Genomic DNA, 22004 nt, shown 5'->3' on the forward strand with positions numbered 1-22004 from the left:
GTCACAGACCTATTTCTTAAGAGAGCTTCTGGTGGAAACAAGGAGCTGTGATTCCTAGATCTCCCATGGCAGGTGCATTTCATACTTTAGGGAAGATGGTGGGTGTGTCCCCCCTCCCCCAAACCACTTGTCTGAGTCTGTCTAGGATTATTTCCCTATACCTTGTATGGCAGGGCCCGTCGTAGGGCTCCACAGCCCAGATTTTGGGTCTGCTGGATGCTGGGTAGGCATTTCTGTGGCTCTCCTGTGAGGGGGAAGCACCAATTTGTTTCCCAGGAAAGTGAATGGATTGGCTGCACCCTGCAGCCTATCTCTGGCAACCTCTGAGATGTTGCTATCTCCTCAGCAAGGGTTAAGAGGCAGGATGGCAGAAAAGAATGGAAAAAAAATCCAAACAAAACAAAACACCAAGACAGACCAAACTTAAAAAAAAAAGAACAAAAAGGATAGAGAGTGGAACAAACAATTCCAGAAGGTGTGGTGCACAGAATTCCAGAAGGTGGAGGGAGTGGTATCCCACAAGGTAAGGTAATTGATTTTCTCCTGGGAGTGGCTAGCTGTTCTCAAGAAAGATGGCTGCTGTGGAGCCCAGGTATAACCTGGCCCACAAAATCCCACAGCCACTCACCCAAGTCTCTCCCCAGTGCCTCCCACTCTGGCCCCTTTTTGTGGAAATCCAGTCCACTCCACCCACCCTATGCTGGGGTCCAAGGTAAGTAACCACAAACATAAAACCTGTGCTTTGTCCTTTTAAGGAAAAAAAAGATAGTGTATTTGTTTCCAGGAGTTTCTTCTCTCCCTAGGAGAGACCCTGTGGCCTTTCGCCACTGCTAGATGCTACATGCTGGGCCAATCTTGGCACTGGCTCTCTGTGCTTTGGAGCTGGGTCTGTGGTCTTGGCTTCACTCCTCTCAAGGGGTCGCTCTCGCAGTTGTGCTGTCACCTCAGCCCACCACCTGTGTGTGCCAGGCTGGCCCTTTTAAGATGTCCCTGCCCTTCTTACCAGTCTTGAGGCGGTTTTTTGGCCATCTTTGGTTAAGAGTTTCCTTTTCAGGTACCCTTCAGTTTAACTTGGTTGATTATTCTCTTTAATTTTATTTCTAGTCTGATTCTGGGAGGCAGTGCACAATATATTCTCCTACTCTGGTACCATCTTTCCAATCTCTCCTGAGGTTAGTGCTTTTGCAAAAGAGCCCCTAGAGAACACACTCACCCCTTTTTTAACTGTGAGGACCCAGTTAAAAAACTGCTGTCTACAAGCTAGGACTTGTGTCTTTACCAGATACTATATTTGCCAGCACTTTGATCTTGGACTTAACCAGCTTCCAGAATTATGAGAAATAAATTTTTGTTGTTTAGAAGTCATCCATTCTATGGTATTTTTGTTATAGTAGCCTGGATGAACTAAGATCCATGAAAAGCTAATGAAGAAATAAAATAAGATAGTATATTGTTAAGCATAATGAATGGAATGGAGAGAGTCACATAGTCTCCTAATTCCAGCTCTCAAGCTCCGCATCCAACAGGCCTTTCTCAGCCAGGCCTCCTTGTTTCTGCTCACTCTATAAGCACTTGAGAAACTAGGTATTTATAGGTAATTTAATATATTGTTTATTTAGGTACAGAACTGGATTATGTCCAACAGGGCCATTAACCATAACATTTGAGGTTATTTGTTCCATGGGGCAGAAATTACAGCAGAACTTCAGTTATAGAACTCACCGTATTTTTCCCTCCATAAGATGCACTTTCCCTGCCCCAAAAAAGTGGGGTGGGGGGAATATCTGTGAGTGTTATGGAGCAAATATCGCGTCACAGACCGTGATGTGTATTACCTGACCTGTCAGTGGTGGTGACAGCTATTAGAAGAGGAAGTGGTGGACCCACGCAAAACCCCTGGGGATGCTTAAATGTCACATTTTACTGCTGAATTTCAGGATGTTTGGTCAGTGTGAAGATAGCGAAGAAAGTGATATCAGTGATTGTGAACAACTGAGATTCAGAAATTCTGACACTAGCGATGATGAGTTCTTGGGGTTCCCAGAAAACTAGAAAGGTACTTGAACTTTAAAGTCTCTCCTCATTTGTTACTGACAGTGATGATGATGGTTTCTAATACCGCTGTTGACTGTTGTTCACTCTACATGGTTGAAATATTATTTTGTTACATTCTTTAAATATCTTAGTACACCATTTGGTTCAGAATATTTTTTTTCTTGTTTTCCTCCTCTAAACCTAGGTGCATCTTATGGTCAGGTGTGTCTTACAGTGCGAAAAATATAGTAATTTGTTTTGATAAACTGTTCCAGAAGCAATTTGTTTACAAACTGAACCTCCTTTGTTTGTCGCCCAAGAGACACATGACTGATATACAGGTGTCAGCCTGAATCGGTTGTCAGGTAGAGAATGGAGACCTGGAGTTTTGTTAGACAACTGAGACATTTTTTCCATGGACATCTTGGTTGAGAACTGAATCGTTTAAGAACCAAGACATTCAAGAACTGAGGTTTAACTGTAATTTGCATTCTCACTAGACAAATACCTACAAGTTAACCTCTTTCTCTACATGGACTTGTAAAATAGCCCTGGCAATGAACTGCCAAGCCTAGTGTGCTGAAATCAAAGAACACTTGGTCATCTCATTTGCTCATTCATAAGCATCTAAAACAATCTTCATTCACTTAGGATAGGGGTTTACCAGTGTACTGAACTGAGGAATGGGAGTTAGTGTTATCAGTGGCCCAAACCTTCCTCATAGTTACCAGGTTCTAGGGAGGAAATCTGTGGATTTTGGTCATTCATCTTTCTATGGCCCCAAAATAGGTAATTTAAGGTTGGTTACATGTCTTCTTATGGGTAGCATGAGGAAATTATAGGCCTCAGCCATCTGGAATTAAATTAATCATTTCCATCTTTAAATGTTATTTCTCTAAATTCATTCTATTACTTTCTCTAATTCCTGTTCACTCTTTAAAATTAAAAAAGTAATACATATCAAAGTACATAATTTTATAAGACATGTTGTTTTTATTATTTTTTAATTCATTTACTTTTGAGTATCAAGCTGTCTAGTGGTCTGTTTTGTTCTGCTCTCTGGAAGGACATATTGTGTCTAAACTTATAACAGCTCTCTGCTCCATCCCCTCTTCACCCCTCATGCCTGCCCCCTACAAATAACCTCTTACAACCCCTTTTGTCCTTCCTTCTGCTATTTACTTCCCTATTTTGAAAAATGCTCATACTACTAATTCTTGATTTTAAGATATTATCAATTAACTTTCTGTTATGAAACATGAGAATTTAGGTTTTCTACTCTTTTTTTCCCCCCAAAAATACTGCCCCCCCATTCTCCCACTACATAATACAATATTTAGTGAAAACCAACATTCAGTGATTGTTCTTTTGATTAAACAAATATGTTCACAGCCAAGCCATATTTATATATAATTATATTTCTCTCCTTGCAAAACTTAGTCCCCATTGTGTTAAACATTTTCTTATTTTAAAAAACTTGCTTAGTTTTCTATGTATTTGATCCAAATTTTCTCAAAGTCTCTGCCAGAGCTACCAAGTTCCTCTCAATTAGACAAGCTCTCAGGTTCATAACTCTCCTATTGCCCTCAGACTGCCTGCACCACACAGGATTGTTGTGCTGTACTCACCATGACCCTTATTGGGAGAGCTCCCATCGAGTCTCCTCTGTTGACTCCTCTACTTCCTGGTTTCCATTTCTTCCCCCTTTTTGATTTACTCCCTCTTTCCACATTCTCAGTATTTTCCAAGAAAGAATATTTGGCAAGTAAAATTTTTAAAAAATCTGAAAATGTTTTCACATGATTAACAAATCATACTTGATTAATAGTTTGGCTGGGTATAGAATTCCTAGCCTAAAATAAGTCTCTCTCAAATGTTTGAAGGTTTTGTCCCACTGCCTGTTAGCTCCCAGTGTTACCGTTGGGAATATTGCTCCAATTTCTAATTTTTTGTTTCTGATCTGTTTCTTCTCTTTGAAAGGGGTTAGGATCTTCTTTTTATGCTGGATATTACGAAAGAGCATAATGATGTGCTTCAGCATTGGCCTTTTTTTGTTTGTCAGGCTAAACTCTTCACATTGGGTTCCTAACTTTTTCTCTCACTTAAAGTGGGCCTTTGTTGCCTTGACCGGGTTGCTCAATTGGTTGGAGCAATGTCCCGTATACCAAACGGTTGCATGTTTGATCCACCCTGTCAGGGTTCATATGGGAGGCAACTGATTGATGTTTCTCTCTATCCTTCCATTTCTAAAATCAGTAAAAAAAAAAAAAAAAAAAAATATATATATATATATATATAAAGTGGGCCCTTATGTGAGAAATGCTCACAATAAAAACTGGGACACAGGACTTGAGCAGTAAAGCGAGGCCTTTATTCACGAGTCTGCAGAGCCGGGCACACCCTCATAGCCAGGAGAATGTGCGCCCCAAGTAGACAAAGGAACCTGGTTTTATAGTCTTAGCTTCCCCACCCTAACGCAACTAGTTTCCCCTCCCCTCTCCTCCTTCCCCGTTTCTCCATGACTGGATACTCCAGAGGTACAATCTAACGCGTTCATCTAAATGCCCCTATTGTGATTTGTGAATATGCTAATGTTATCCACTCCCTTCTCAGAGATCCTTTAATTACATTTGCCCTTAAGACCCTTCAATTACATTTGCCTTTTGTTACCAATGATTTTGCTACTGGTTTGGGAGTCACTATGACCTTGTTTCTAACAATTTCCCCCTGTCTCTTTTGGAAAATTGACTACTCAAACCATTCTATTTATTCCTCCAAATTTAAGGAGGATTTCTTGACTTTTTTCCTCATGGTTAGGATTCCCTTTGGTCTCTCGGAGGAGGAGATTATGAAAAGTTGCTGCATCTGTTTAGTTAGTGCAGTCTCAATTACTCTTTGAACTAAACCTCTGATGCATGGAATACAGCAGCCTAAAGCTGTGAGGATGCCTGTTACCACTATGAGGGATACCAGAGCTGATGAGATTATTCCTTTCCAGTTGCCAAACCAATTTTCTAACCATTCTGTTATGGGATTGTCAATACCTGAGTTTTCTGCTAGCTTATTTGCTAAGGTAGTTAGTCCCTGCAGAGCCTTAGTGATAGATTCATCAGGGGCTGTATTATTAGGGATAAAGGTGCAACACTGCCCCCCCAAGCATTACACATACACCTCCCTTTTCTGCCAGCATCATATCCAGTGCCATCCTGTTCTCCCAAGCCACTCAACCGGTGGCATTCAATAAATAAATCAACAGAAGAGCACTGACTCAAACCCTGCTGCTATTTGATTTCTAGCTTTAAACTCATTTGGAACTCCTCTGGGGACCCCAATTGCGTCAATATAGATGTGAGGATCAAAGGATCCACCAGGTACCACTGACCTCTTTTCCCTAACAGGGGCAGTCTAGTCTGGACCAGTTTTGGAAATGCTAGGGTAAATGGGATAGCCAATTGAACCAGGGCACAGGTTCCACACCACCTGTCAGGTAGGATTTTCCAGAGACTCCTTTGCCCACAATACCACCAGACATCTGCTCTGGGGACTTGGAGGGGAATATAGTCGCCGGCCCCACTGTGAAGGTGGCTCGCATTTCTGGTATGAGTGCATGTTCGGAGTTCTTCTGCAGGGGTACCCGAATTTGCTTCCCACCTAGAGAGGCAAGAAGAGTCATTCATGGGCCCCACTGAGTATGAAGGGAGGGATTGAGTCCCATTACTCCTTATAGAGGGAAGAGGAGAGACAAGCTTCTGCAAGTCCCATTTCCCCATGCATTCTCATCCTGGTAGAGAGCGAGCATACAGGCGATTCCCGAGGGGTCAGAGTCCCAGCCTAGTGGAAATGGTACGACCTGTGCCTGGGGTCTCCCTGTGGTACAAGCATAACGGTTGCTTTTATTCAGGGAATTAACAGCAAATTTGACCCATTCTACCCAAGCATTTGCGTCTCCGTACCCAGTCTCTATCTCTAAGGTCTGTCTGAGATCTAATACCTTAAAAACTTTTACCTTGGCTGGATTATTCTGGAGTCTTTTCTGAGGTGTAGCTGAGAGAAGTTAGATTTTCTAGGGAAGGAGTAGTTGTCACTAAGTGAAGACCTAGCCACCCTACTGGATTTATGTCAGATACATTAGCTTTTAGGCCATAAACTCTGGCAGCCACATGGGGTTCCTGACTTAAGGTCTGTGGCTGGTTCAGTGTCAGAAGAAGAGGGTTGCACTGGAGAGGCTGGCAGTTTCGGGAAGGAGCTCCTTGGTGAAAGTTATTTTAAGCAAAAGAGAGACCAGTTTAAAGTGAAGCCCACTGACCAACCCATACTTCGCCAACCCAACCACTTAGTTCAGCCAAACTGTTGAGTCTCAGGAGGCAGCAATGAAGATGGGCTTCTTAAGTGAGGCTTCTATGTACAGACAATCACTCAGGTAATGAGATTATAGGCTTATATCCTATGAAAACAGAAAGAACACACACATGTTTATTCACACAACACAATTCACAAACCAATTTCTAAATTTGCAAGACTGTCTTATTGGGAAGACATCCAGTTGCAAGGCATTTGACCTTCTTCTTGCCTGTAAATTAAGCATTATTGATAATGTCACAGACCTGGTTTAACTTTTGAATGAAAACAAACTTTTAATTAAAATAAATTTTATAGACACAGGTGCACTAGTTTATAGTCTACCACTGATCATTGTGATTTTCCTCAAATCACGATTTTTCTCCTTAAGATTACCCTCCTTGTTATTAAAGGGACTGCATTAAGTCCAGTTTTAATTTAGCCTGTTCATTTGCATAAACACAACAAGAGCAGTGATTGACCACATAAGATTTTTTTAAGTCTGCTTTGCTGGAACTTATACAAAGACTCTTCAGGTTGACCTTCAGTCTGCCCCCTGGGCAAGAAGCTGAGCCACACACCTGCCATCTGGCCTTGCCTGTAAAACCCATGCTTTTCCAAATCCTTTGGGTTTTCCATTGTGCCTTAAGTTTCCTCCTAGCCATTTATCAGGGAAGCAACCTTTGTTTCTTCCCTAGAAAGATTGCCATGGACGGCACAACCAGCCAAGGTGCCAGGCCTTTCCCTCATGGGCTTTCATTAGCCTAAGCATGCCTCCTTCAGGCATGACATTCCAGTCAAAGCCTCCGCTGACATAACCACCATTAGCAACTGTCTTTTTAGTTTTATGCAAAGAAACCTAATGTAATTACCTACTTCTTTAAATTGCCAAGTTCTGGAGGGATCAGGTAGGGAGAAAAATATACAGTGTGAAGGAAAATTCTTGTCCTTCTAATATTCCCTAAAATTGCATTTCCATGCCTTATACTTTCTTTTGTTCACTTTCCTACATGTGAAGTTTTTTAAATTTTCTCTGGGAAACCTCAATTTTCCTTTCAGATTATATGGCCAGTACCAATACAGAGAATTCCAGACCCTTCCTAGGCCTCAGAGGATTCTAGGTCTCCAACAGCTAAATGCCAAACCAATACAGGGAATTCCAAATGACCTTTCATAGGTCCCCAATGGCTTAATGCCAATACAGAGGTACAGTAACCATACAATTAGACCACAAGTAGTTGAGGTTTCCCTTTTCCCAGGTTTAAAAACTTTCACAACCTTTCTATACATTTTTATGACTTTCCACAGACTTTCTGCAACATTCACAAACTTTCCATATATTTACCCATTAGATTTAACCATAACCCATTTCCAATTCTTTTCCACACTGTAAAGGACTCTACCCAAACTCAGTATTTAGCAGCTAAAATTTCCCTAGATTTGTAGATATTCTGCAGTTTTCTGAAGCTTAGACCTTGCAAACACCTGTCATGCAGCAATGACTTGAATGTTTAGACATATACCATTTTGCAAACAAAGCACATCACCTTAAGAGCATACCTAACCCACCATTTTGCCCACTTCAAAGATGGCGGCAGCATTACATGCAGCATCTTTGAAGTCGGTGGCACCCATAAGTACCACCCACAAGATGGTGGCAAACCCACGTGACTTATCCACCATGGTGGAGCACTCACGTGGCTTACCCTAAATGGCAGTATACCTATGAGGCTTAGTGTCCAAATCACAACCTTCATGCAGGCTCTGGAGGGAGAGACCCATTTCTCCTCCTGCAGAGGTGGAGTCATTGGCTTTGCAGTCACTTCAGAGGCCATAACCAAAAGGCGTGCTGAGAGGGAAGTCCCTTGAATCTGCAGACGGGTGGGCACTGCAGAAGCCACGCTCACCTGCAGAGGGGGCTGCGCCCCAGGAGCCTCCGATGCTGCCGCGGGAACCGCCCCTAACTGTGGAAGGGGTGGTGCCATGGGAGGCGCCTTTACCTGGGCGCAGTTTGGCACCAAAACAGTTCCTTTGTCTCCCGGATTTAGAGAGTTAAAGAGGGCTACTTCCTCATTCTTCTCCTCTCTTCTAACATACACTTTCTGAGCTTCCCTGAAGAGTTTTTCAGTTGCTTTAATTGGCCCATTCACTTACTTTTTGCAATTTCTTACAAATATTTGGCCAGTTTCTGTTACAATGGTGACTTTTAAGAGTCCCTGTCCCACAGCATTCTCTGGATTTAGACCAGAATACTTCCTCATTTTGTCCCTGAGCTTCTGCAGGGATCTGATGGAGCTGTATTTCGAATGCCTTGGAGACATTCTGTGCATGGGGAACGGACTCCTTGATTTCCCTGATGACGAAGCTCCTAAGGTCTTTCATTTGAGCCCTAGCCTCTGGCCTGTTATCCTAATCAGGGTCTATACTGGGAAACTTCTGTTAGGCCGGGACAATTTCCTGACCGGGGGGATGTTCCCTTTCCCATATCCTCATAGCAGCCCGTCTGATCACTCCCTTCTCTTCCCCACTGAAGATGTCTAGTATAGACATTAATTCTGTCCACATGTATATGCTGGGTCCGGGGAACTGATCTAATTATTCTGCCAGTCCAAGGGGGTCCTTTACCAAGCGCTTCATATTGTGCTTGAAGTTTCTAACTTCAGTGCTTGTTGAAGGAGCATTTGACATATCTAATATGTCCTGGACCCATGGAGACCTCCCTAAAGGGAAACCAGCTGCTCTGAGGGAATGGGGAAGTTCTTTAGGTCTTGCTTACATTGTTTCAATTCCTTTCTTAATTTAGATAAGTTGCCACCAGCGCCTTAGGTGTCATGGGGGCGGATACTGGTGGGGTATCTGCTAGGTGTTCCTGGCCTCTTCCGTCTGTACTGTCCGTCCACGGTGCCTCTGCCCAGTTGGCTGCCGGCTGGCCAGGGCTATAAGGCAATGGGAGACAGGACAGAGGGTCCCAGGCCTTATCTTTTTCTTTTTTACAGGGAAGAGACCTGCGGATCTGCTGGTAGGTGGTGATCAGCAGAGAGCATATTCCCTCTCTTCCTTAAAGGCTGATGCCTGGCCCTGGCTGTTGTGGCCCAGTGGACCAAGCACCAGCCCGCGAACCAAGTGTTGCCGGTTCAACTCCCAGTCAGGGCACACGACCAGGCCACACGCCAGGTCCCCAACTGGGGCACGAGCGAGAGGCAACCACACAGCGATGCCCCCTCTTCTCTCTCCAAAAACAAACAAACAAACAAACAGTCCAAAAAAACTGAACACACATATAAGACCAGGGCTTGACAAACCCAACATTCATCAGACCCAAATAGGGGCTAGGAGACAGATTTCCCCTAAATGGGTTCCTTTGGCCAAAGGAAACAACAATAATTTACCATTGTCTGTTCTTCCTTACTTTTGGTCCCCACCCCTAGGCCTAAAATTTCCATTTCCCATCCTCAGCTGATTCCCGTGGCTGAATCCGGCTGTGTTCTCAACCTAACGGACCCAGCAGAGGGGCACTCCACACTCGCTTACTTGCACACAGACCGAGATGCTTCGTTCATCTCCGGCCGCTTCCCTCACAGGACAATGGACCCAGCGGAGGTGCACTCCGGCCGTTCCCTCACGGGAGAACGGACCCAGCGGAGGTGCACTCCGGCCATTTCCTCACAGGACAACGGACCCAGCGGAGGTGCTCTCCGGCCGTTCCCTCACAGGAGAACGGACCCAGCGGAGGTGCACTCCGGCCATTTCCTCACAGGACAACGGACCCAGCGGAGGAGCACTCCGGCCGTTCCCTCACAGGAGAACGGACCCAGCGGAGGTGCACTCCGGCCATTTCCTTCACGGGACAACGGACCCAGCGGAGGTGCACTCCGGCCATTTCCTCACAGGACAATGGACCCAGCGGAGGTGCACTCCGGCCGTTCCCTCACGGGACAACGGACCCAGCGGAGATGCATTCCGGCCGTTCCCTAACGGGAGAACGGACCCAGCGGAAGAGCACTCCGGCCGTTTCCCTCACGGGAGGACGGACCCAGCGGAGATGCACTCCGGCCGTTTCCCTCATGGGACAACGGACCCAGCGGAGGTGCACTCCGGCCGTCTCCCTCACGGGACAGCGGACCCAGCGGAGAGGCACTCCACACTCGTACCAGCCACACACACAACTCGTACCAGCCACACGCACAATCAGCTTCCCGAGGATGCCCAACCACCAAGGCAGTACTTAAGTCCAATTTTCCTACCTTGGCCCGTGCACGAGGTTGCCTGGTTGCTGCGGTGTTTGCTTTTGTTTCCCCCTGTGTCGATCCACTGCTGTCCCAACAAGAAGTCTCGGGTCGTTTCCGGACACTGAGGCGGGTGGGCCCTGGGTCAAGCGGGCCACCCAAAAGCGGGTAGGACGCGTCTCCCCACCTTGGCTCAGAGCCCTTCCCACATACAGGCGGAGGATCCCGGACGAGCCCCCAAATTGTGAGAAACGCTCACAATAAAAACTGGGACACAGGACTTGAGCAGTAAAACGAGGCCTTTATTCACGAGTCTGCAGAGCCGGGCGCACCCTCATAGCCAGGAGAATGTGCGCCCCAAGTAGACAAAGGAACCTGGTTTTATAGTCTTAGCTTCCCCACCCTAGCGCAACTAGTTTCCCCTCCCCTCTCCTTCTTCCCCGTTTCTCCATGACTGGATACTCTGGAGGTACAATCTAACGCGTTCATCTAAATGCCCCTATTGTGATTTGTGAATATGCTAATGTTATCCACTCCCTTCTCAGAGATCCTTTAATTACATTTGCCCTTAAGACCCTTCAATTACATTTGCCTTTTGTTACCAATGACTTTGCTACTGGTTTGGGAGTCACTATGACCTTGTTTCTAACACTTGTTAACATCAATAGGTGTGAAGAAGTGGAAGAAGGAGGCTCTCGATATATTCTAGAGAGTAACAATCAAAAATTATACCGAAATAAGAGGCGGTACCCTACTTTTATTGGTCCAGTTGTGGCTGAATGTACAGAGAAAACATTTTTAGGTCAAATCCTGGGCTCTGAGAGAAAATAGTGTAACTTGTGTCTTCAGAAAATTATAGCTTAGGAAGTTCCTCTCAACTGGTCAAAATACTTTTCCTTCTACTTAAGGTTATTATTGAAACAGAATGTGGATTCTGTATCAGCTGTAGATCAGCAATCTTTCAGAGTAATTAGAGAGTGTTTCAAGATTTTATTCTTTGATTCAGTACTATTATGGTGCAAATCACCTTGTTTGTGGAAGTTATTAGTATAGATTCTCTGTCTTATAAAGCAATGAAACAGACTGGTTGTAAAACAGGGGGAAAATTTGGAACAGGACATGGCTCATTTGTACATTTCCTAACTATGTAATTTTCCTTGGCACATGTACAGACTCACCATCATTGACATTTGATACAATTTCTCAGATTACTCTTTTGAGATACAAAAGAACACAAGATTTGCTTTTGCTTCTCTAGTTTTCCCATCTTTTTGGCCTCCTTCTTGTTCCTTGTTTCTCAAAGGAGAAGAGCCTGATCTATTTGGAGCTGCCCAGTCTCTGGGAGGGGGATTTCTAAGGAGGTGTACACTACTTGTATTTCGTTGGACTCTTTCCAAACATGTTAACATTCTTTATATAATTACAGACATAGGGAAAATTTTTAGCAAAGGTTAAAGGAACTGCTCTAGATTAGAGGGAGTAGCACACTTCCCTTATAAAAGGGAATGCCAGGGACCATCCTGCTACAGCAATCTCTGAAGAAGGTGCTTTTAATGACCATGTTCTAACTGAGCCACAGATCCGAGAGACCTGTGACTTCTGAAGGGAAGACAATGATGTGATGTTGGTGGTAATTTAAAATTCCATAGCATGGTTATAAGGTGATATATATGTGTACACTAGTTGGTTTTAACCTATACCCTAGAAGACAGAAGCAGACACCCTAATTCTAGTCATGAATACACATTCCAGGGGTGGTTAGGTAGCATGTAATCAAACACCCACACTCCAGCTGTCTTTCTTTCCAAACAACAGAGAATTTGTTAATTAGCCCAATGGAAGTTAGAAAAGTGATTTTGCTGCTGAAATTCATTTTGTATGAGAGGGTGGGTTGGCTAAAATTTAGCGAGTTCTTCACTTCTCACCCTCTGGAATGGCATCTAAGACTTGAACTAAAAGGTCCTATGTCCAGCTTCCAACTCAGAGGAGTCTGGTTGCCTGATGCTAACCGTGAAATTACTTCAGTGTATGGTAGTGTTTTTATCTTGAGTAAACATTTAATGCCAGGGTGGTTAGGAGCCTGAGACTTCAGGAAATTATAGAACAGGATGTAGGACTATATTGGGCTCTCTTTCTAATAAATGTTTAATATATGTTTAAATGTGCAGCAACATTCGGTCTGTGACTTGCTTCCATTATAAGAAATTGTCTTTCTTGAGTGTGTGGGGAGGGGAGGAACTTACAGCCCTTTAACCCTTTGAGTTAAATTTTCCCAGAAGTGCTAGCGTCGCTCCCAGTGACTCTTTTTTTTGATGGTTATAAATGTAAATAACAATGAAATAATCTGTATTTTATGTTTTGTTCTCTTTTTTTGTACCTCAGGTTATATATTGATATAATTTTTTCTCATGTTTATCCAAATTTTGAATTATGCATGGCACTCAAAGGGTTAAGTATCTCAAACCAGTGGTGACTACTGGCATTTACCAAAAGGAACTTACTAGTTATGTATAACCAAGCTGACTAAGATCTGTTTTCACTAGATGTTCAATATGGATAGGTCACCATATGTGACTTAATATCTTCCTTTGCTGGATGTAGAGGGGATAAATTGGTACAGTGCCCTCTGCTCTTGCATAACCACCTGTGCTTGGGAGGCCTGCTAGGACACGCCCTTCAGTCCTCTCAATCTCAAAGTGATTTCAGAATTGCAGGCAGAGAAGAGAGATGTCACAAGATGTCACCAGGGCTAGGATTGAATAATCTCAGAGGAAATTATAATAATTGCCATTTGAAAGATGTACATGAGCCAAGACCTGGAGACTCTAAATGTTTAAAATATGAGAGAGTGTGTATGTGGGTTGTTTAACTTTCAGGAACTTCTGTAAATTTAGTAATAATAGCTGACACTTAATGAGTGCTTATATGCGTTCCAAGCATTGTACTTACATATATTAAACACTGGATAGTACATATAAAATAAGATGCTATGATTATTTCAATTTTATAGATGAATAGACTGAGACTCAGATTCCTATCTTGCCCAAGATCAAGGTTGCACAGCTAACTAGTAGTAGGAACAGGATTTGATGTAGGGCTGTCTGTTTCCAGAGACATGCCTAAACCACAATGTCATACCTGCTTATTCATTCACCAGACATACCCTTCCTCCTTGACCTTGTGGCAAACATTCCACATTGAGCAACAGCTATTCTGTTGGACTTTCTCAATACCTTCCTTGAGGAACTGACCATTCATTCTGTGCATTCCCACTGTCCCCACCATGACTCCCACTATACTTTGTGCCTATTTTCTGTACCTGTTAATTTTTCAAGGCAGGGCCATTTCCCATTCTCGTCTGCAATTCTGGGGCCTGGCAGCATGTCTGAGACTGAGACAGGGAGGTGCCAGCGAATATTTCTGAAAGGAATATTTTCTTGCCATCCCTGAGGGTACTGTGTGCTCTGATACACCAAAATTGTCCTGATTATATCTGACTTCCTCAGTTTTACTCAGGAGATACTTATCAGTGGCCTTCCAGTTTAGGACCACAGCTGCTCCTGCCCCTTGGGTGGGAGGTCCTGTTTGTCCTAGCACAGGACTCACAGTGGTCTCTTATCTGATGGGTCTGGTCCAGTTTCTGAGCTGATCCTGTTACCGAACAGCAAGTGGGGTCCTGCTGCTGCCCCCACCCTCTTGGCAAAATTCCGGAGGCAAAGATTTGGTGATAAATGAAAGGGATTCTTTATTCAAAAGCAATAGAACTTTGGAATAACAGCTTTCCACATGCATTAGACACTTCAACCTATCAATTAAGGCAAAACTCACACCTGAGTTCTCCTGCCATTCCCCCTGTTAGTTTGTAATTATCTTATTTCTATAGGGTTAGTTTACAAACTAAAACAACATAGGATACAAAAGCTACACAATTTTGGAAGAATGGCAGGCTTCTGCCTCAGAGTCCATCCCCTCTAGAACACCCAAAGAAGAATAACCCTGCCACCCTCTGCCAGGCCAGCTTGATCCTAGGCTGTGCCCAGAGTTCCTTCCCATCCAAAATACTGTTTTTTGGGGGAAATGCAGGGAGCTGCAACACACTAATCCAGGCATCTTTGAGGAAGGGAGAGCCAGAGAGCCAGAGAGCCCTTCGTTTAATTTAAAATTTCTTGCCTATAATTCCATGCACTCTGGAGGCATTTAGCTTCTCAGCCAATCCTATTCTAGATTGTTTACCATTGCCTTGGGCAACCTCCTCCTACAATTCCTCTCTTCTCCTCCCCAGTGATCTAATCAGATCTCTCTTGTATCAATCCCTCTGATCCTCCTTGGCTTCCAGCGAAGAGGTTTCAATGAGTTCCCAGGCACCCCATGGGGGATTTACTTGACTTCTACATTTCAGTTTTGTCCTAATTAACAGCCCCATTTTGTCAGGGATCCCTTTGTCAAAACCCAAGGCACATTTTGGTGGTTTTCTTTTCCTCTTGTTACCGGCAGTGTTGGTAATGAATTTGGGCCTCGGTTCTTGAGATTGGCAAACAAAGAATTGAGAACCAAAAACTCAAATTGTAAGAGGAAGTTTATTTAGAAAGTTACAGAGGTAGTAGAAGTGAGCCAATGGGGCTCCATAGGCTCCTGAAATAAGTTACAGAAGCAAAAGAAGGGCTCTGGAGCTTAGGAGAGGGAAAGGTAAGGGTAACACAAATTGGGGAGAAGAAGAGGGAGAAGGGAAACGTGCAGGGCATAACTCCTGAGAAGGAGAGTGCACTGGGTCTTTGGTCTTGAGGGTTTCAAAAGCTGGGAGTTTAGGGGAGGTTTTGGAGGAGGATCTCAATAATTCTATGCTGATGCACCAAAATGAGGTTTACAGTATTCCCTCCCCTACCCTACTTGTCCTTGGGAGTGGTTGGCACAAATGGCACTAATTGGATTTTTATCTACCTTCCTGAGTAGGGTAATTTAAGCTATTTACCCTTGGAGAAATGTAAACCATTCACTCTTACATGTCCTTGGTTAGGGAAGATAGGATTTGGGGATTCACTAGATGGCTGTAAACTGCTCAGCCATTTGACTGTTTAACTACATTACCTGTCTGTTTCCCTAGTCTACTTGTGCTGGTTTACTAGCCTTTCTCATTCTTTTGCTTGGGTGTTGTATTTAACTTCCTTCCTTCAGAGATGGCTTGGAGGCCGTCCAGCCCATTCAAAGCCAGCTACCATGCATCTATTTCTACACTAACTTTGAGGAAATACTCATTTTTAAAACTCTACCTCCAAATTCCCTATAGATTTTCCTTACTATCACCTACCACATTTTCCAGCTTTTCAATTCTCAGAACAAATGTGACTGGTTTCATTTCTGGTAGGGGACCCACAAGGGGGCAGAGCGCCATCCCAAATTCCCCACAGCTCATGGTTTTGGGGATTGGAGAAGGAGATAATATGGCTTTTAGGTACTTTGCATATCTATGGCTGGTAGCTAGTTTCTTAGTTATGCAGACAGTTGTGGCCACTGACTGGCACCAGGGAGATGAAAGGAACTTTGATGATAGAGTGGTGGTGGAGAGCTCACCGGGTCTGCAAGAGATTTTTGCAGGTGGTCACCCTACCCACTGCATCACAGGCTGTGGTTAGGATTTAAACGAAAGATGGCAGCCATTTTGAGGCACTGGGCCGCGCTGTTTGAAAGACTGCAGAGGGACCCCACCAGCATGTCATGAAGTCCGATGTGGAAGAAGGGGACCATGCTGCTTAAAAGGAAAGAAGGGCCCTACCGTCTGCCGTGGGAAGAAGCACCATGGAAGGAGCATGCTGGAGGAGGGTGATAGATCAGCAGGTTGTAGTAACCATGTGAGAAGAAGCAGCTATGGAGTTTGTAGTCAGGATTCGGCTATGTGGCCTAGGCTAATAAGAAAGCAGGCATGTTGCTGCTTTGATAGTGCCTGCTTCAGCTGACTCGGAAGCCACCAAGGACTTCGCCTTGCAAGCCCGGACTCTATCTGGACTCTTGGAACTCGAGACGTATGTAGAGGACACTCTCTTGGGACTTGTGCCTTCCCTGGACTTCACCATGATCCAGTGTAACACAGCACATGCTTTTCTGGACTATTATATGGAGGCTGATGACATCATACCCCAGACCCTGAAGGAGACAGCTGACAGATAAGGAAAGGGGAACTATCAGGTTTGGTTTTGGCCTATAGCCTTTTGGGGAGTGTGAGAAACACTCACAATAAATCACCGGGACACAGGACTTGTGCAGCAAAGCGAGGTGTTTATTATTGAGTCTGCAAAGTTGGGTGCACCACCAGCCAGGAGCATGTGCGTGTGAAGTAGACAAAGAAAATTGGTTTTATACTAATGCGATTAGCTCCCCCTTCCCTCTCCTTCTCCCCAGTTTTTCCATTACTGGTTAACCCAGGTTCACAACGCAATTAACTACTTAATTCATGGTGTGATTAACTAAGGGTGATCTAGTTATAGGTCTAACCCCAATTTGTTTGCAAAGTTATCTAGCTACATCTTCCCATTCCTCTGTGTTTGGTGATAACAATCTTTCTTCTTTTGATCCCAGAGATATGCGTGAGGAGCTGTGGAATGTCATTTCCTCGCCCCTTTTCCATGATTCATCTGTTAATTATCTCCTACTGGTTTTTGAGTCACTGGCTTGCTTCTTTATCCCTAACAGGGAGCAAGGGAAAAGTGCTGGGTCTGGTGTGAGAATAGGGCTCTGAGCAAGAGTGTTCCCAGCCTCCCAGCACCGCCCCACATTGGAATATTGTAAATAAAGACCTGTTTTTCTCAACACTAATTGTTGGGTCTTACATCAAGGCGCCACGTGAATGAGGCCCCCTTTGCTCCGTAACACCCTCATATCCACCCATAATTTTGGTGCCTTCAAGGGGTGTCCTGTGCTGTTAGGTCTGATACTTGCCTCAGGGTCCTACAAACACCACTGCTTCTTCAGCAGGCCCCTCGGATCCCTCACCAGAGCATCAACAACGTGTGCTAAGCATTTAAAAAATCGGACATAATTGTTTTTAATTTTTAATGCTACTTTTGGATTATTTGTAAAAATGTTTCTTGTTATTTTAAGTGTTATGTTATTCCAAACACACCTGGGTTTTCTGGTGTGCATTCGGTCCCTCCAAAGATAAGATCCGCCAACCTGCAGGTGTGAGTACCAGGGGTGTTTCCCCCTCTCTCCTCCGGGGCTCAGGATGTTGTGCCATCCCAAGCTGCCTCCCAGCAGGGACGGAGGAGGAACCACAGCGGCCGTGTTCCAGGCAGCCCGGCGGGGAGGGAAGGAGGGCCTGGCAGCAGGGATTGAATTTCCTCCCTTGTTCCGGAACTGTGCTCTGGAGCCGCCCGTACTCAAGACACCAGGGAGGCCCCCGGGAGCAGGCGCGGGGTAGGAGCGGCCGTGGCTGACCGGGGAGGTGCTCGGGCGGGCCTGTGGGCGGGGTCTGGGTGGGGCTGCGTGGGGCGGCTACGCTGGGCGAGCTGTGCCCTCGGCGCTCCCGGGAATCTCGGAGCGCCGGCACCGGTGGCTGCGGTTCCCCGCCACCTCATCCCAAGCAGGCTCGGCCTGGCGCGGTCGGCGGTCGGCGATCGGGGCGATGTGAGCCGGGGCCTGCAGGCGCGGCCGGGCCGCTGCGATGTGGCTCAAGCCCGAAGAGGTGCTGCTGAAAAACGCCCTGAAGCTGTGGGTGACTCAGAAGAGCAGCTGCTACTTCATCCTGCAGCGGCGCCGGGGGCACGGCGAGGGGGGCGGCCGCCTTACGGGTAAGGGACGCGCCGGGGCGGGGGACGGGCGCCACGGCTGGGCCCTACACCTCGCTCCTCGCGGGACCCCATCGCAGGTGGCGATTTCACGGGAGACGCTGGACCGGGACGACCCTGCTTGAGCTCGCTTTCCTTTCTTTTGCATTTCTCGTGCCCCTGTCGAGGTTGTGGCAGAGGGACTCCTGCATTCTTCCAGGCGACGCAGGTGCCTTCGCCGCCTGGCCAGTGACCTCCTAGAGGCCAGAGTTCGCTAGGGAATCCAGGGAGAAACGCCAGCTGGAGCGTGACCGGAGGGAGTGGGGCCGTCCAGGGAGGAGCTGTGGGATGCGCCCATGGCCTGTCCTGACTCCGCCACCTGAAGGCGCCAGAGGCTGCAGGTGGTGTCACGGCTCGGGATATACGGCCAGCCCACGAAGCGGCGCAGCTCGGGAGGCCCTGGCATTGGGTAGGGCGGACGGGCTCCACTCCCGGAGGAGAAGCCGAGGCAGTGCAAATCCTAAACTCATGGTCTTAGCAAAATTGAGCAGGTCTGTTCCCTACACGCCTTCGGTTTTACCCAAGGAATGATAGGAGGACAAAACCCAGACCTGTAAAATTTATGAAAAACAAAGCATCCCCCCCCCCAAAAGTTATCCAACCTCATTGAAAATCAAGCATTTGGAAAAGTGTTTTTTAAAAGTTTTATTGAATTTATTGGGGTGATTTTGGTTAATAAAGTTATATAGGTTTCAAGTGTACAGTTCTATAATACGTCATCTGTATATCATGTTATGTGTTCACCACCCAGAGTCAAGTCTCTTTCGGTCACTATTTATCCCCCTTATACTCTTTTCTACCTGCCCTACCTTTTTTTCCTGTGGTAAACACCATACTGTTGTCTGTTACATTTGGAGAAATTGAGGCCAGCTTGCATTAGCTGGGACAACTGTTTAAACGGTCCAGTGGAATCCTGACTCCTGTAGCTCGGTTGGGTGTTGCAAACTGAACGTGTTGGATTCTGGGTCATGGCACACGCTGCCTGGATTTTGCGTTCAGTCCCGTGTTGGGGCGCTTAGGACCGATCTATTGATGTTTCTTTCCCTCTCTTTCTCCCTTACTTCTCTAAGAATAAATAATTAAGCCAATGGAGGAACAGTCAATGGAATTTTCAAATTTTGGAATCTGAATCTTAGATTTTCTTGCCATCACATCCTTCCTTAAACAGAGGAGGAGACCAATGCCAGAGATTGAGGTCAAGGGAACAAGCATGAGTCCCTGGGCTTATTGGTGACTCTGCTGCCCTCTTATTTGGAGGCAGGCGTGGGGGTGGTGGAGTGGGGGTGTGGTCCTGCTAAATAAAGTCTGGGGGAATGTGATCAGATCAATCAACTGGCCCTGAACCAGCAGGATCAAATGCAAGGGAGTTACCCTTTTGTACTTTAGACTCAGAAGAGGGAAAGCAGGCAGAAGGATTCCTTAAGCAGGGTGGATGTCATTGAGCTTCCAACAATGGGTGGAAGTTGATGGGATTCTGGATGGGAGAGTGGTGGCGTAGTTGAGGTAATTGGATGAAAGGGGTAGTGGGGGTGATCTGTCATCATGGTCAGCACTGGGGAGTTTGGGCAGCAGGTGGGTCTGCTCTGGGAGCTGTTTCAAACTTAGAGAGGGAGTTAGAGTAAGAGGCAGGAGGCCAATAGGGGCCTCCTTGGGCCCCTGAACAGAGCACAGTGGCACTTAATGCCAGAGTTCTTGGGAAATGGAGGTTGGTGGCACCCTGTGAGGCCCATCAGAGGCCAGTGGAGGGGTTTGTGCCCCCCACCCCATGACAGTGTATCTTAATTTTTGGTGCATTAAGCGCAGTACCTGGTCTACAAATGGTGTTCTTTGGTAGACGGTGAGGACAGGGCTTGAAGATTTGTGAAATGGGAAAACAGAAGGAACATTTCTTCATCAAGTGCTTTCACTTAGTTCACCACACACAGACTGTGGGATGCTCGTGCAGCTTCTTTGGTAAAAAGGACTTCAGGTTTTCCATCTGGCAGGAGAGAGATCCAAACAGGGAGGGCAGAGCCTCAGATCAGATGCCTGATTGAGATTCAGGCCAGCTTTTCATCAGGAGAGTCTTCCCTGTTGTCCAGAGTCTATCTGTGAGGGACTCAAAATGAGATGGTTCCCCTCATATTGCATTCCAAAATCAAGCAGATCTCATGTTGTCATTGACACTTTGCTTTATTAGAACCTCCTGTTGACTGTAAAAGGATAGCAGCTCGTGGGCGGCTGACTGGACACTACCTTTGGACATTTAGCTAAGAAGCAAGTAACATGGCTGTACTGGCTGTGCCTCTGAGTAACCACATCCCCTTATCCTAATGGGGCTGGCCACTGTGAATGTTGTGAAATCAAAACTGATGTGATATGGAGTGCAGCTCCATGTTGGTGGTTGTTTTCAGAAATTTTAGAGTTCTAATTTGGCATATTTTCAGCAATTTATTTTAAAGGTTTAAAACTTAGACTGAGTTTACCTTTGAAAATTGGACACTAATATGATCCACATCTGACCAGTGCTAGGTTTTTCTTTGGAGAGAAGCAAGTAGAGATGGCTAAGAGGGGTTGGAAATAAAATGTAAAGGAGCAGTAATGAAGAAGTGTCTCTTTTTTTAAATTGCAGTGCTGAATTTGTAATTGGGTACTAGAAGCTTAAACATATGAGGTCTCATTAGCATTTGAAGTACTCTGACAAGTTTAAAAATTGCCCACCCCCAGAAATACAAGGTTTTGTTTCATTGAGGGTTATAATTGGTCCTCCTACTCTCTCTCGCTCTCTCTCTCTCTCTCTCACACACACACACACACATTTCCTATACACATCTCTAATATTTTTTCCATAACTTTCTTACTTTTTAATGTACAATGTACTTTATTTTGTTCATTGTTTCTCCCTACTAATTTTACCTATGACAATGCTTAACATATAGTATCTTATCAGTAAACATTTGGTAGATGAATATGTGCATGAATGATGGATCCCACTTTTTAAAGAAATGTTGATGGGAGTGGAGGCCCAGCTTTTCTGTCTGAGGCTGAGCAGGTTACATGGAACAGGAACATCTCCTCTTCTCAGCTTCCTGATTACCTGGCAGTCTGACTGTGGGAAACTGAAGGGAGTAGATGGGAAACAGAGACCTTCTCCTCTTGTCTTTTCCTGTAGCTTCTTCCTTTGAGCAGGAAGGATCATGGCACCAATTTATCAAGTGGCCTCTGTTATCACCCCTGGACCTGTCTGGATTAGGAAAATCCTGCACTCAGGGTAGTGGTGGGAGGCAGCCACCTTTTCCTCCAGTTAGAAAGGGGTGTGGCTGAATACCGTATTATCAGATGTTTCCAAAGTTCCTTTGGTCAAAGTGATTTTGCTGCTCTCGAAGTTCACTTGGATATGTCTCTGGCCCATGGGAATATTTCTTATAACAGTTCAGTCAGGTCTGGGAGAACAAAGGGGGGAAAGTTAGCATTTGGGAGGTAGTGGATAGAACACACATCATTACTGCCCTCTCCTGCAGTGTTCTCTGAAGCTCTCAAAATGAGCAGCATGAACTTCAAAGACTATCACCACCCAAGATGTGAGTAGTGGAGGCTAGCCATTTCAGCC

The 22004-nt window shown here is 45.4% G+C and overlaps 1 protein-coding gene across 4 annotated transcripts in view; it reads left to right on the forward strand.

Annotated features, from left to right (window-relative positions):
* Window positions 1-18066: 18066 nt before the first annotated feature.
* TBC1D8 (TBC1 domain family member 8) overlaps window positions 18067-22004 on the forward strand; it is a 150633-nt gene continuing 146695 nt past the window's right edge. For all 4 annotated transcript variants that reach the window (XM_090281932.1, XM_090281933.1, XM_090281934.1 and 1 more), the window contains exon 1: window positions 18067-18379. In XM_090281932.1, coding sequence (XP_090138058.1) covers window positions 18253-18379 — 127 coding nt within the window. In that variant the 5' untranslated portion in view covers window positions 18067-18252. The remainder of the gene's footprint in view (window positions 18380-22004) is intronic.

The sequence above is a fragment of the Furipterus horrens genome, unplaced genomic scaffold, assembly GCF_987537825.1.
Source record: "Furipterus horrens unplaced genomic scaffold, mFurHor1.1.pri manual_scaffold_6, whole genome shotgun sequence".
NCBI lineage: Eukaryota > Metazoa > Chordata > Mammalia > Chiroptera > Furipteridae > Furipterus > Furipterus horrens.